Source organism: Muscardinus avellanarius (assembly GCF_963383645.1).
Source record: "Muscardinus avellanarius genome assembly, chromosome: 4".
NCBI classification, from domain to species: domain Eukaryota; kingdom Metazoa; phylum Chordata; class Mammalia; order Rodentia; family Gliridae; genus Muscardinus; species Muscardinus avellanarius.
In genome coordinates, this window is record NC_137789.1 from 91,525,984 (window position 1) to 91,538,413 (window position 12,430).

At 40.9% G+C, this 12,430-nt stretch overlaps 1 protein-coding gene across 2 annotated transcripts in view; it reads left to right on the top strand.

The window, feature by feature from the left end:
- The window catches only part of CFAP70 (cilia and flagella associated protein 70), a gene marked incomplete at both ends in the record, with an annotated part of 128,665 nt that overhangs the window by 92,177 nt on the left and 24,058 nt on the right, over positions 1 to 12,430 (top strand). For both annotated transcript variants that reach the window (XM_080694070.1, XM_080694069.1), the window contains 6 exons: positions 115 to 309; positions 4,236 to 4,367; positions 7,563 to 7,688; positions 10,262 to 10,395; positions 10,514 to 10,629; positions 11,042 to 11,266. In XM_080694070.1, coding sequence (XP_080550196.1) covers positions 115 to 309; positions 4,236 to 4,367; positions 7,563 to 7,688; positions 10,262 to 10,395; positions 10,514 to 10,629; positions 11,042 to 11,266 — 928 coding nt within the window. The remainder of the gene's footprint in view (positions 1 to 114; positions 310 to 4,235; positions 4,368 to 7,562; positions 7,689 to 10,261; positions 10,396 to 10,513; positions 10,630 to 11,041; positions 11,267 to 12,430) is intronic.

Consider the following 12,430-nt stretch of genomic DNA (forward strand, 5'->3'; position numbering starts at 1 on the left):
AGGAAGCAGTAAGTTTGAGCCTTTATGAAGTATCATTAAATGTAACACCTAATCTGTGTTACACTTCCAATGCATGGTCTTCACCTCTTTACCAGACTTGTTGCATTCTTCTAGGCGGTAGGTGACTACCACATGCAGATCAAGAGCATTTCTAGAGCCATTCTTTCTGAGTACTACAGAATGTTTGGAAAGCAGGTGACGGAGCTGGGGAATGATATAGACACTGAAACTCTAGAGGAACAAAAGTGCCAGCTCAACTATGAACTGAATTGCTCTGGAAAATACTTTGCTTTCAAAGAACAACTCAAGGTAAAAAGTTCACTTATTAATTATTCTACGGGCCAGGTACAGTGGCACACACCTGTAATCCCAGTACTTGGGAGGCTGGAACAAGAGGGTGGCAAGTTTGAGGCCAGCCTCAGCAACCTACCAGAACCCTGTTTCAAAAATTTTTAAAAAGGGTTGGGAGCTAGGCATTGTGGTGCATGCTTGTAATCCCATTATTTGGGAGGCTGAGACAGGAGGATTGTGTTTCAAAGACAGCCTCAGCTACTCAGTGAGGCCCTTTGCAACTCAGTGAGACCCTGTTTCAAAATAAAGAATAAAAAATAGGGCTGGGGGTATAGCTCAGAGGTAGAATGGCCCTGGGTTCCATCCCCAGTACTGCAAAAAAAAAAAAAAAAAAAAAAAAAAAGGCTGGCATGCAGCTCAGTGGTAGCATGACCCTGGGCTCGATACTTATTGCCACACATACAATATTATTATTATTCTGTGGGTGTTTATGGATCACCTTCTCTACATACTATCTTAACATTTTTACATTTAGCTAAGCTATCAGCAACAGTGTCAGTAGATGCTCTACTCTTGCAGAGTCCTGGAATGGTTTACTATCCATTCTGAGCATGAATGAGCTTTAAGAAATGAATTCACTTGAGGCTAGACTAGTTTGGGCCAGATTAAATGATGCCATAGGAGATAGAAAAGGTATTAGTGACACTAATTAATTCTGCCTCCCTTCAAATCTCTCTCTAGTACATAGAATTACTAAGATTTGAGAAGTAGTTAATAATACTTTTTTTTTTTTTTTTTTGGCAGTACTAGAGATGGAACCAGGGGCATTCTACCTCCGAGCTACACCACCAACCATATTTTTTATTCTTTTATTTTGAAACAGAATCTCACTGAGTTGCAAAGGGCCTAAGTAGCTGAGGCTGTCCACGAACTGCGATTCTTCTGTCTCAGCCCCCTAATGCTGTGATTACAAGCATGCGTCACCACACCCAGCAATAATAAAGTCTTGAATAATAATGGATAACATTTATTTAATGTTTCTACATGCCAGGCAAATTTGCATGTACCTTATATTTTACTAATTTAATCCTCAAACAACCCTATCAGGTAGGTATTCGCTCCCATTCTTCACTTTATGGATTAGGAAATTCATTATTAGTTGCTTAAGTATTTGCCTGAGGTCATATAGAGAGTAAAGGTCAAAGACAAAATCCGAATTCAGTCAGTCTGGTTCCAAAACCCGTGTTATTAACTGTACTTCCTCCCTACACACATTTACTTTGCCCTGTTTTGCAGCAAACAGATTCAAAGAGAACACATGGAAATAATAAAGTAAAAAATAACTGATGCTTCTGGAAGCAAAGAGCGTGTTCTCAGTAGGTAGTGTAGTTGTATTTGATTCCTGGCTCTGCCTTTTCTAGCTGTGTATGTGGCCTAGGGCATATATTTTACCTCTCTCTGTCTCAATTTATTTACCTAACAGTGAGAGATAATATCACACCTGGTCATTAAGAGAATTAAATAATACGCTGTGTAGAATGTGCAATAGTGTTAGAACCTGGCAATTATGTTAGCTTAGGAAGAGAAATAAGAAGCCGCCTTCTCCTTCAACAGGCTATGTTTATCCATTAGTCCTCCCTTACCTGTGGGGTATATGTTCCAAGACCCCCAGTGGATGCCTGAAACTATGGGATATGACTAAGATCTATATTTATTTTATTTTGCTTATGTTTGCAGTACTGGGGATTGAACCCAGGGGCATTCTACCTCCGAGCTACACCCCAAGCCCTCTTTTTTTATTCTTTATTTTGAAACAAGGTCTCACTAAGTAGATGAGGCTGGCTGAGAACCTGTGATCCTCCTGTCGCAGCCTCCTAAGTACTAGGATTATAATTATGCACCGCCATGCCCACCAAGTTCTATGTTTACTTATGATGAACTTTCACTTAAAAAGAAGCACTCGGGAGCTTTTCTCTTTTTTATTTTTTTCCCCTGTGGGTCTGTCTGGGGATGGAACCCAGGGGCATTTGACCTCCAAGCAACAGCCCCTGCCCTATTTTTTATTCTTTATTTTGAAACCAGGTGTCACCGAGTTGCAGAGGGCCTCACTAAGTAGCTGAGGCTGTCTGCAAACCATGATCCTCTGGTCTCAGCCTCCCAAGCTGGGATTACAAGCGTGCGCCACCATACCCAGCTACTTTGGAGCTTTTCTTTGACATATCCAGATTGTCAGCATCACTACTCTTGTGCTGTGTGCCCTTATTAAGTACATACAGGTTGTTGATCATAAGCACTGCAGTACTGTGACAACCAATCTGATGGCAAGATAGCTACTAAGTGACTATGAGCAGGTAGTGTACACAGTGCGGACATGCTGTGCCGAGGGGTGAGCCACGCTCGTGGTGGGGGGAGCAGCACAGCACCACATTTCATCATGTACTCAGAATGCTGCGGCCTAAAACTTACAAATTACTTATTTCTGGAATCTTCCATGGAACAATTACAGACGACAGTTGGCCATGGGTAACTGAAACTATGGGTCAGGGGAGACTACTGTATTTTTTTGTGTGTGTGGCACTGGGGTTCGTGGAAACCCTTCTACCTCCGGGCTACACTCCCAGACCTATTTTATATTTTTATTTGGAAACAGAGTGTCTTAAGCCAGCGAGGCTGGCTTCGAGATCCTCTTGTCTCTGCCTCCCAAGTGCGGGAATTACAAGTGTGCACCACCACGCCCAGCTACCACTGTATTTTTTTGTTTGTTTTTGTGTTACTGAGGATGGCCTTATTTTTTATTTTTTACTTTGAAACAGTGTCTCATGAGTTGCAAAGGGCCTCACTAAGTAGCTGAGGCTGTCCAGGAAGCAGGATTCTCCTGTCTCAGCCTTTCAAATGCTGGGATCATAAGCATGCGAAGTGTGTACCACCATGCCCAGCTGAGACCACTGTATTTAAGTAGCATTTTTTATTTTAATTGTTTTTCCTCTGGCTTCTTAGTCATCTTCCAAAGTATACTACTAGGACTACATATTCACTTAACAAATGAGAAAGCGGAGGGACCAAAGAGTAAAGCAATTTATGAGGTTGTACAGTGACAGGATAAGAACTAGATTTTCATTTTCTGGACTCTCGGACCAGATCTTATTCCTGTCTCTCTTGAACCATATGACCACTGTGAGAGGCAACACACAAACCCAATGCTAAGGTTTTCTTCTGCTGTGTGACTCTCTTCATATGGTATGCCCTGTTACTAGTGGCAGTGATGTCAAGAAAAGAAGCCATACAAAGCATGTTGACTGGGGAAGAGCAGAGGACTGGTGGTCTACAGTCACCAAGGGCAAAGCCAGTCACCATCTGAAGTTGTTTTTGTTTGTTTGTTTTTGTTTTTGTGTGGGTCTGGAGATGGAACACAGAGGCATTTGACCTCCGAGCTATACTACCTGCCTAATTTTGTATTCTTTATTTTGAAACAGTGTCTCACTAAGTTGCAGAGGGCCTCACTAAGTAGCTGAGGCTGTCTGTGAACCTCGATCCTCTGCTCTCAGCCTCTCAAATGCTGGGATTACAAGCATGCACCACCAGGCCTGGCCCATCTGAAGTTTTTTTTAAGTAATTAATTAATTTATTTATTTTTGTGTGTGGTACTGAGGGTGGAACCCAGGGACTTTTCTACCTCCGGGCTAAACTCCTAGACCTATTTATTACTTTATTTGGAAACAGGGTCTCACTAAGTTGCTGAGAGCCTCACTCAGTAGCTGAGGCTGGCTTCGAACCTGTGCGATCCTCCTGTCTCAGTCTCCCAAGTGCTGGGATTACAAGTGTGCCCCACCACACCCAGCTTTTCATCTGAAGTTTTTGATAAGCCATGGACTAGAAGTACCAGAGAGACCTGTGCTGTGAGTGTAGCATGGGGCAGTGCTTTATGTGATGTATATGTCTTGCAGCATGCTGTGGTAAAGATTGTGAGAGAGAAATATTTGAGGACAACATCATTTGAAAGCCAGGAGGAACTGCAGACATTCATCAGTGAGCTTTATGTGTTCCTGGTAGATCAGATGCATGTGGCCCTGAACCAGGTAGGTGTCCAGAACTGAGAGCTCCTGCTTTTCTCTATAGTATGTCAGGGTCTCTTTTGAATTATTCCTTTCTTTGCATCTTTTCTTTATTTATTTAACAAATATTTATTAAGGTGTCAGCTTTGTGCTAGGAGCTGAAAACACAAAAATGAATAACGAACTTGAGACTAATTTGGGGAAGAACAAGGAATATACTCTTCCAGTTTCTTAGAAAAATAAATTTATAAATTAAAAAAGATGGATTTATTGAAATGATAAAATAGTCTATGGAAATTGCAAAACAAAAAGTATCATTCTGTTTATTTTATGAATGTGCACAATTCTCAGTTCTTTCTTTAAGATAGTAAAAACAAAAAGCCAGGCGTGGTGGCACACACTTGTAACCCAACATTTGGGAGGCTGAGACAGGAGGATCACGGTTCGCAGACAGCCTCAGCTACTTAGTGAGGCCCTTTGCAACTCAGTGAGACCCTGTTTCCAAATAAAGAATAAAAAATAGGGCTTGAGGTAGAGCTCAGAGGTAGAAGCCTCTGGGTTCCACCCCCAGTACCAAAAAAAAAAAAAAATAGTAAAACAGAGACTGAATCTTCAGATATTATATTCAAATGACAATGAGACTTCAGACATGTCTTTTCTGTGATTGGTAGTCTGACCTCCCCCCTCTTATCTGTCTGTATCCATATTTGTGCAGCTTGTATCTTGCTTTCATTTGCTGTTTTTGCACATATTCAGTTGTGGTTTATTTGAAAGAATGACAAAACCAAAGCAGTTCTGTGCCCCCCGCGCCCGTGTGTTTCCTTTCCATTGCTCTGCTTCCCTCTCACTACCCTGCTCCAGCTGCTTCCGCTTCTGGAAGAGGTGGGACAAGTTCAGCATTGTAGGATTAAGAGAACAGTCATTCCAAAAACGTTTCCACTTTTTCGCACCAGCAGTTGGGAGGAATAAGTTAACTGTTTTGCAGTGGTGGCATAGTATGATCAGCTTTACACAAAAAAGACTCAGTAGCAGTTTTACAGGATGAGTTAGAGGTGGTCACACTAGTGATGTTAGGTGCTTATTGCATAAAAAAGAGAAAAAAGAAGGGCCGGGCATGGTGGTGCATGCTTGTAATTCCAGTACTTGGGAGGCTGAGACTGTAGTATCTGGGTTCCTGGCCAGCCTCAGCTGCTTAGTGAGGCCTTCCACAACTTAGTGAGACCCTGTTTCAAAATAAATAGTAAAAAAATCAGGCTGGGGGTGTAGCTCAGAGGCATAATGCCCCTGGGTTTAATCCCTAGTACCACAAAAATAAAAAGAGAGAGAGAGAGAAGGAGAGAGGAGCTGTGTGTGGTGGCACACACCTGTACTCCCAGTACTTGGGAGGCTGAGACAGGAGGATCACAGGTTTGAGGACAGCCTCAGCAACTAGTTGAGACTCTCATCCACCTAGCAGACTCTGTTTCAAAATAAAAATACAATAGGATTGGGGGTGTAGCTTAAAGGTATAATGCTCCTGAGTTCAATCCCCAGTGCAAGAAAGAAATAAAGAAAAAAAGAAAGAAGAAAGAAGGAAGGGAGGGAGGGAGGGAGGGAGGGAGGGAGGGAGAAAAGAAATCTTTAGCCAAGACTGAATGCCACCGAGTCTTTGAGGGCTCAGATATATCTTATTCAATTTTTCTTAGAACCAGTTAGCCACATCTGTCCCAGACTGAAGAATTCAGGTTGCAGGATTGTTTAAACTGGGGAACTCTCAGGACTAGTGCAGGAAATGGACAAGGGTCCCAGGATTTGAGTGTGCTGCAAGAGTCATATGAGTAGGGAACCATGAGGTCCAGGCTGCAACGTCTAGGAAGTGATGGGCCTGTTGGAAGTGAAGAACTTGAAATCAAGAGCTATTTAAGTGGACGAAATGATGAAAAGGCAGACGGTTTGGAACGTGGGCTTGGAAGTGGGTTATTAGAGAGAGGATTTCTATCTGGGGACAGAAGTGTGTGGCTAGAGGGATTTGTAGGTCATAATCATTAGCACTAAACAGGACAAAGAGCAAAGGCATTAATCAGAGTTCAGAAGTTCTTTCCAGAACATCTCAAATTTGGGTTTACTCTTCACATTCCTTAGAAACTGTAATTATTAATGTCACTAATACCAATTTTACTTTTTTTTTCAATACTGGGAATGGAACCCAGGGGCATTGTACCTCTGAGGTACACCTCCAGCCCTGTTTTTTTTTTTTTTTTATTCTTTATTTGAAACAGGGTCTCACTGAGTTGCAATGGGCCTCACTAAGTAGCTGAGGCTGTCCACGAACCACGATCCTCCTATCTTAGCCTCCAAAATACTGGGATTATAAGCATGTGCCACCATGCCCAGCTTTCAGTTTTACTTTTAATAAAGAATTTTAAGGCCAAATGTGGTGGCTTATGCTTATAATCCCAGTGCTTGGGAGGCTAAGACAGGAGGGTTCAGGTTTGCAGGCAGCCTCAGCTACTTAGTGAGGCACTTAGCAACTCAGTGAGATCCTCTGTTTCAAAATAAAGAAAAAAAAATAGTGCTGGGGGTATAGTTTGGAGGTAGAATGTCTCTGGGTTCAATGCCCAGCACCACAAAAAAATACATAAATAAGAGCCTTCCTTGACTCAGGAGATTACTAATTACACCAGACCCAGTATTCCATTTTGGGTATATAAAATATATTGTTTTTCTAGGTTTCTTCCTATTTTTCTAGCTATTTCTAAAATGTCTCCTTTGTAAACTCTATCAATGTATATATCCCACTAAAGATAGACATCTGGCTTTCAAAGCTTTACCCTTAGTCTCCTGTTTTCTCCATGCGTAAGGACTGACTCCAGCTACTGCTTGCCAGCCTTTTTCAGTCGCACCTAAAAACTGATATTTGTCCTATACACTAGAGAAAATAAAGGAAGATGTTTTATGTTGGAGGAAGCTTGTATGGGGACCCTGACTCCCCGAGGGCTGAGTACAGTTGTTCCTGCTTTAAGCAATCTTTACTCATTTCCACGAGCTCAGTCAGTCAGTATTCAGAAACCTGAGCATATCTTTTACCATTGATATTTTCTCTTGGTTCTCTTGCTTTCTTGCTCTCAGCAAGGATGTAAGAACCTTAATACTGTAGACGTCATGACTGGACTTGTGTCTGGTGTGTTCTCCTCACTTGTAATTGCTTCATTGTTTGTTTAACATCTTATTGTGGACAAGACCATGCCAGATGATGTCCAAGGCCCCATTCAGACCATTAAAACAAGCAGCGAGCAGCTTCGCCTCTTTGCATTTGAAGCAGAAGTCAGCGAGAACTTTGAAATGGCAGCAGTGTATTATGAAGAGGTAATCAAATATTACTATTATAAATTTGAATATAATTAATAGTGGTTATTAATTATTTAAAGTCAAATGTGTGGCTGGAGATGTAGCTCAGTGATACACCTCTTGCCTAGCATATGCAAAGCCATTCTTTTGATCCCCCACACTACAAAAAAAAAAAAAAACTTGATGGGTATAGGGTAGACACGTAGATTATAAACAGAAAGAACTGGATACAGAGGCACACATCTGGAATCCCATACTTGGTAGGCTAAGACAGGAGGATCACAGGTTCAAAGCTAGTATACAGTAACTTAGCAGGACTGTTTCAAAATAAAAAGGACTGGGAGTGTATCTCAGAAGTAGAACACTGCTGGGTTCAATCCCCAGTATAACACACACACACACACACACACCAAAAAGTTCAGAAGTAGGCCCATACAAATAAGGCCATTTGATTTTCGACAAGGAATTAAAAAAAAAAGTCATAGAGAAAGTATGTCTTTTCGACATATAGTGTTAGAACAATTAATTGGTCACCTATATGCACCTATATGAAACTTGACCTAAAATTAAGCATATTTACAACAATAAACTCCAAATGGCTGATAGATCTAAATGTAAGACATAAAGGTATAAAACTTTTAGCAGGGCATGGTGGCACACATTTGTAATCCCAGCATTTGGGAGGCTGAGACAGGAGGATCGTGGTTTGCAGACAGCCTCAGCTACTCAGTGAGGCCCTTTGCAACTCAATGAGACCCTGTTTCAAAATAAAGAATAAAAAATAGGGTTGGGGATGTAGCTCTGAGGTAGAATGGCCCTGGGTTCTACCCCTAGTACTTCAAAATAAAAGATATAAAACTTTTAGAAGGAACATAGGAAAAAATTATTTTTAATGGTACTGGGGATTGAATCCAGGGGCACTCTACTTTCAAGCCCTTTTTATTTTGTATCTTGCCAGGTTGCTGATAGTCTCAATAATTTTTAGGCTGGACTTGCACCTGCAATTCTCTTGTCTCAGCCTCCCAAGTACCAGGATTACAGGTGTGCACCACTACAACTGGTAAGAAAATCTTCCTGACCTGCAGTTAGGTGAAGAGTTCCAAAGCATGATCAACCAAAGAAAAATTGATACATTGAACTTGATAAAAATTAAAATATTTTACTCCATGAAAGACATACAAAAAAAGTACAGATTAGGAGAAATATTTGTTAAACATATCATATATATGGCAAAGGATCTGTTTCAAGAATATAAAGAACTCTTAAAACTCAATATTTGTATATAAGCATTTGTTTGAGTACTGTTTTAATTATTTGGGGAATGCAGTTAAAAATAAAATATATGGAGCTGGGTGTGGTGGCGCACGCTTGTATTCCCCACACTTGGGAGGCGGAGACAGGAGGATTTCACTGGTTCAGAGCCAGCCTTGCTGGCTTAAGAGACCCTGTTTCCAAATTTTAAAAAAAAAAAAAGGTCTGGGAGTGTAGCTCGGAGGTAGAAGGACTTCCAGGAATCCCAGTACCACCAAAATAAATAAATAAATAAATAAATAAATAAATAAATAAATAAATAAATAAATAAAATATATGGGACATAAGATAATTCTCTGTTCAATTGTGTGTGTGTATGTGTGGTGTGTGTGTGTGTGTGTGTGTGTGTTACTGGGGATTGAACCTAGAGGCATTCTGCCTCTGAGCTACACCTCTAGTCCTGTTTTATTTTTTATTTTTGAAACAGGGTCTAAGTTGCTGAGGGTCTTACTAAGTTGCTGAGGCTGGCTATGAACCTCTGGTCCTCCTGCCTTGGCCTCCTAAGTACTGGGATTACAAGCATGCACCACCATACCTGACCTATGTATAAATTTATAAGGATTTTGATTTAATAGTGATTGCACTGTATCTGAAGATTGCTTATGGTAGTATTGACACCTGAACAACATTAAATATCTCAATCCATGAACATGGAGTATTTTTCATTTATGTTTTCTTTAATTTCTTTAATAAAGTTTGTAGTTTTCACTCATTATAAGACAAATTTTCTCAGATTTGTAGCTAAATTTATATTTACTATTTTAAAATTATGGCAGAAATTGTAATATATGGTTGACATACTTTAAAGTGAATCTTTAGACTCCCAAGATATTAGATTAGGAAGAAATGGCTTTCTGGGTGTGGTGGTGCATGCTTGTAATCCCAGCATTTGGGAGTCTGAGACAAAAGGCTAGCCAGCCTCAGCTACTTAGTGAGGCTCTTTGCAACTCAGTGAGACCCTGTTTCAAAATAAAGAATAAAAAATAGGGCTGGGTGTGTAGCTTGGAGGTAGAATGCTCCTGGATTCCATCCCCAGTACCACAAAAAAATTTAAAAAAGAAATGGCTTAGGGATTATGTTCTTATATTTTATCAATTTTTGGCCACCTTATAAAGGCCAAACAGTAATTGTGCTAGCTATTTGCAAACCAAAAGTCATGGCCTATGCTTTCATAGAACTTGACCATATTTATGGAATGCTTATTGTGTGATATTATATGCAGAAAAAGTAGGACATGGTGTCAGAATAACCTTGGCCTTCTTGATGCTTTGTGTGCCCAGAGGTTGGTCCGTGAGCCCCAGAACCTGGATCACTGGCTAGACTACGGTGCCTTCTGCCTCCTAATTGAAGATAACATTAAAGCACAGGAGTGTTTCCGGAAAGCCCTCTCCTTGAATGAGAGTCACGTCCACAGGTAGCGGTGGAGGAGATGAGCATGAGCAAAAGCAGAGGAGTTTCTCCATGAAATTGCCTTGGTTCCATGGATGTGACATGGGACTGTGCTGCTAACTACATTAACGGTCTTTCCTCAGCTTGCTGCTCTGTGGTGTCCTGGCTGTCTTGCTGGAGAACTATGAGGAAGCAGAAATTTTCTTTGAGGATGCCACTTGCTTGGAGCCAACCAATGTTATAGCCTGGACTTTACTTGGTTTGTTATTTTCCATTATAAGAATCTCTTTTGGAGCTGGGCGTGGTGGCACGTACTTGTAATCCCAGTACTTGGGAGGCTGAGATAGGAGGATTGTAGGTTTGAGAACAGCTTCAGCAAGTAGTCAGGCTCTCATCGACTTAGTGAGACCCTGCTTAAAAATAAAAATAAGAAATAGGGTAGAAATAGAGTGTAGTTCAGAGGTGGATGCCCCTGGGTTCCATCCTCAATCACACACACACACACACACACACACACACACACACACACACACGAATCCCTTTCCCTTTCTATCATCAGTGCTTTATCATGTAGTTCTTAAACTTTAGAAAAAATAAGTGAAAGTTTGCAATTCTTTATGTATGGTGGTGTGAAATTACCCATAGCTATTTTAATATCTTTCTTTTATCAGGTTTGTACTACGAGATTCAAAACAATGATATTCGAATGGAAATGGCATTTCACGAGGCCTCCAAACAGCTTCAGGCTCACATGCTTCAGTCACGAGTGACAAAGCAGAAGAGCAGTGGCATTGTAGAGTATGCTGAAGAAGGAGGGAAAATAGAGTCCAGCCTAGGACCCTGGGGAACCACAAATGATTCTTCTGCAACAGCAATCAAGGTGGAAGCCCCAGCAGGTAAAAGCAGGGAGTGGAGATGCTGAGTGGCTCTTGGGAAACTCGCAGGCTTTATGATAGGGCCTGACTCAAGTAGCCACTATGCAAATATTGTTAAATGAGTGAATTCTGTAGTTTTTATTTATTTCAGTAATACCAGGAAAGACTCCTCACTTCTAAATATTTACTTCAGGGAATTGATATTCTGAAACTATTACTAAGATTGTTCTTTGAATCTTAAAGAATTTACTACCTTCATAAATATCACTAAGCCGGGCATAGTGGTACACACCTGTAATCCCAGTTCTTGGAGGCTGAGACAGGAGGATCACAGGTTCAAGAACAGCCTCAGCAAGTAGTGAGACTGATCAACCTAGCAAGACTCTGTTTCAGAATAAATCTAACATAGGGCTAGTGGTATATCCCAGAGGTAGAATGCCCTGAGTTCAATCCCCAGTACCACAGAAAACAAAACCAAATGTAAGTATCTCTAAAATGGAGTAGCTTTTTTTTTTTTTTTTTTTTTTTGCGGGTCTGGGGATGGGACCCAGAAGCATTTGACCTCTAAGCTACACCCCTGCCCAATTTTGTATTCTTTATTTTGAAACAGGGTCTCACTGAGTTGCAGAGGGCCTCACTAAGTAGCTGAGGCTGTCCACAAACCGCGATCCTCCTGTCTCAGCTTCCCAAATGCTGGGATTACAAGCGTGTACCACCACGCCCGGCTTTGGAGTAGCAGTTTTGCAGACTAAGTTCTTCTTGACTCTTCTTCCCCTCCCCAACATATAGGACTTCTCCTGTCTTCTGGTTCTTAAATTTATTTCTTTATTTTTGTACCTACTTTTTTGCCCTGTTCTTCATTGAAATTTCTCTGCTTTAAGGAACCAATCTTCCTAACATATTTAATACATGTGCTTTTTATGTGTTTCCTGCATGTGTATTATTATTTTGTGCATACATTGTGGGAAGCCATTAAAGTTTTCTCCTAAAAGAATATTTCTGACTCAGATGACTGTCCTTCACCCAGAGTCAACAAAGTTTGGGGTCATGGAAAGTTCAAAGTAAAAGGTCTAGGAGAAGATCAGGTGGTGATGGCACCAGGGCACTGATTAACCTACCTGTAATGTATGTGCTTTGGATTGTTCTGTATTGTATTCCGGTGGTGATAGCACAAGAATGTTGATT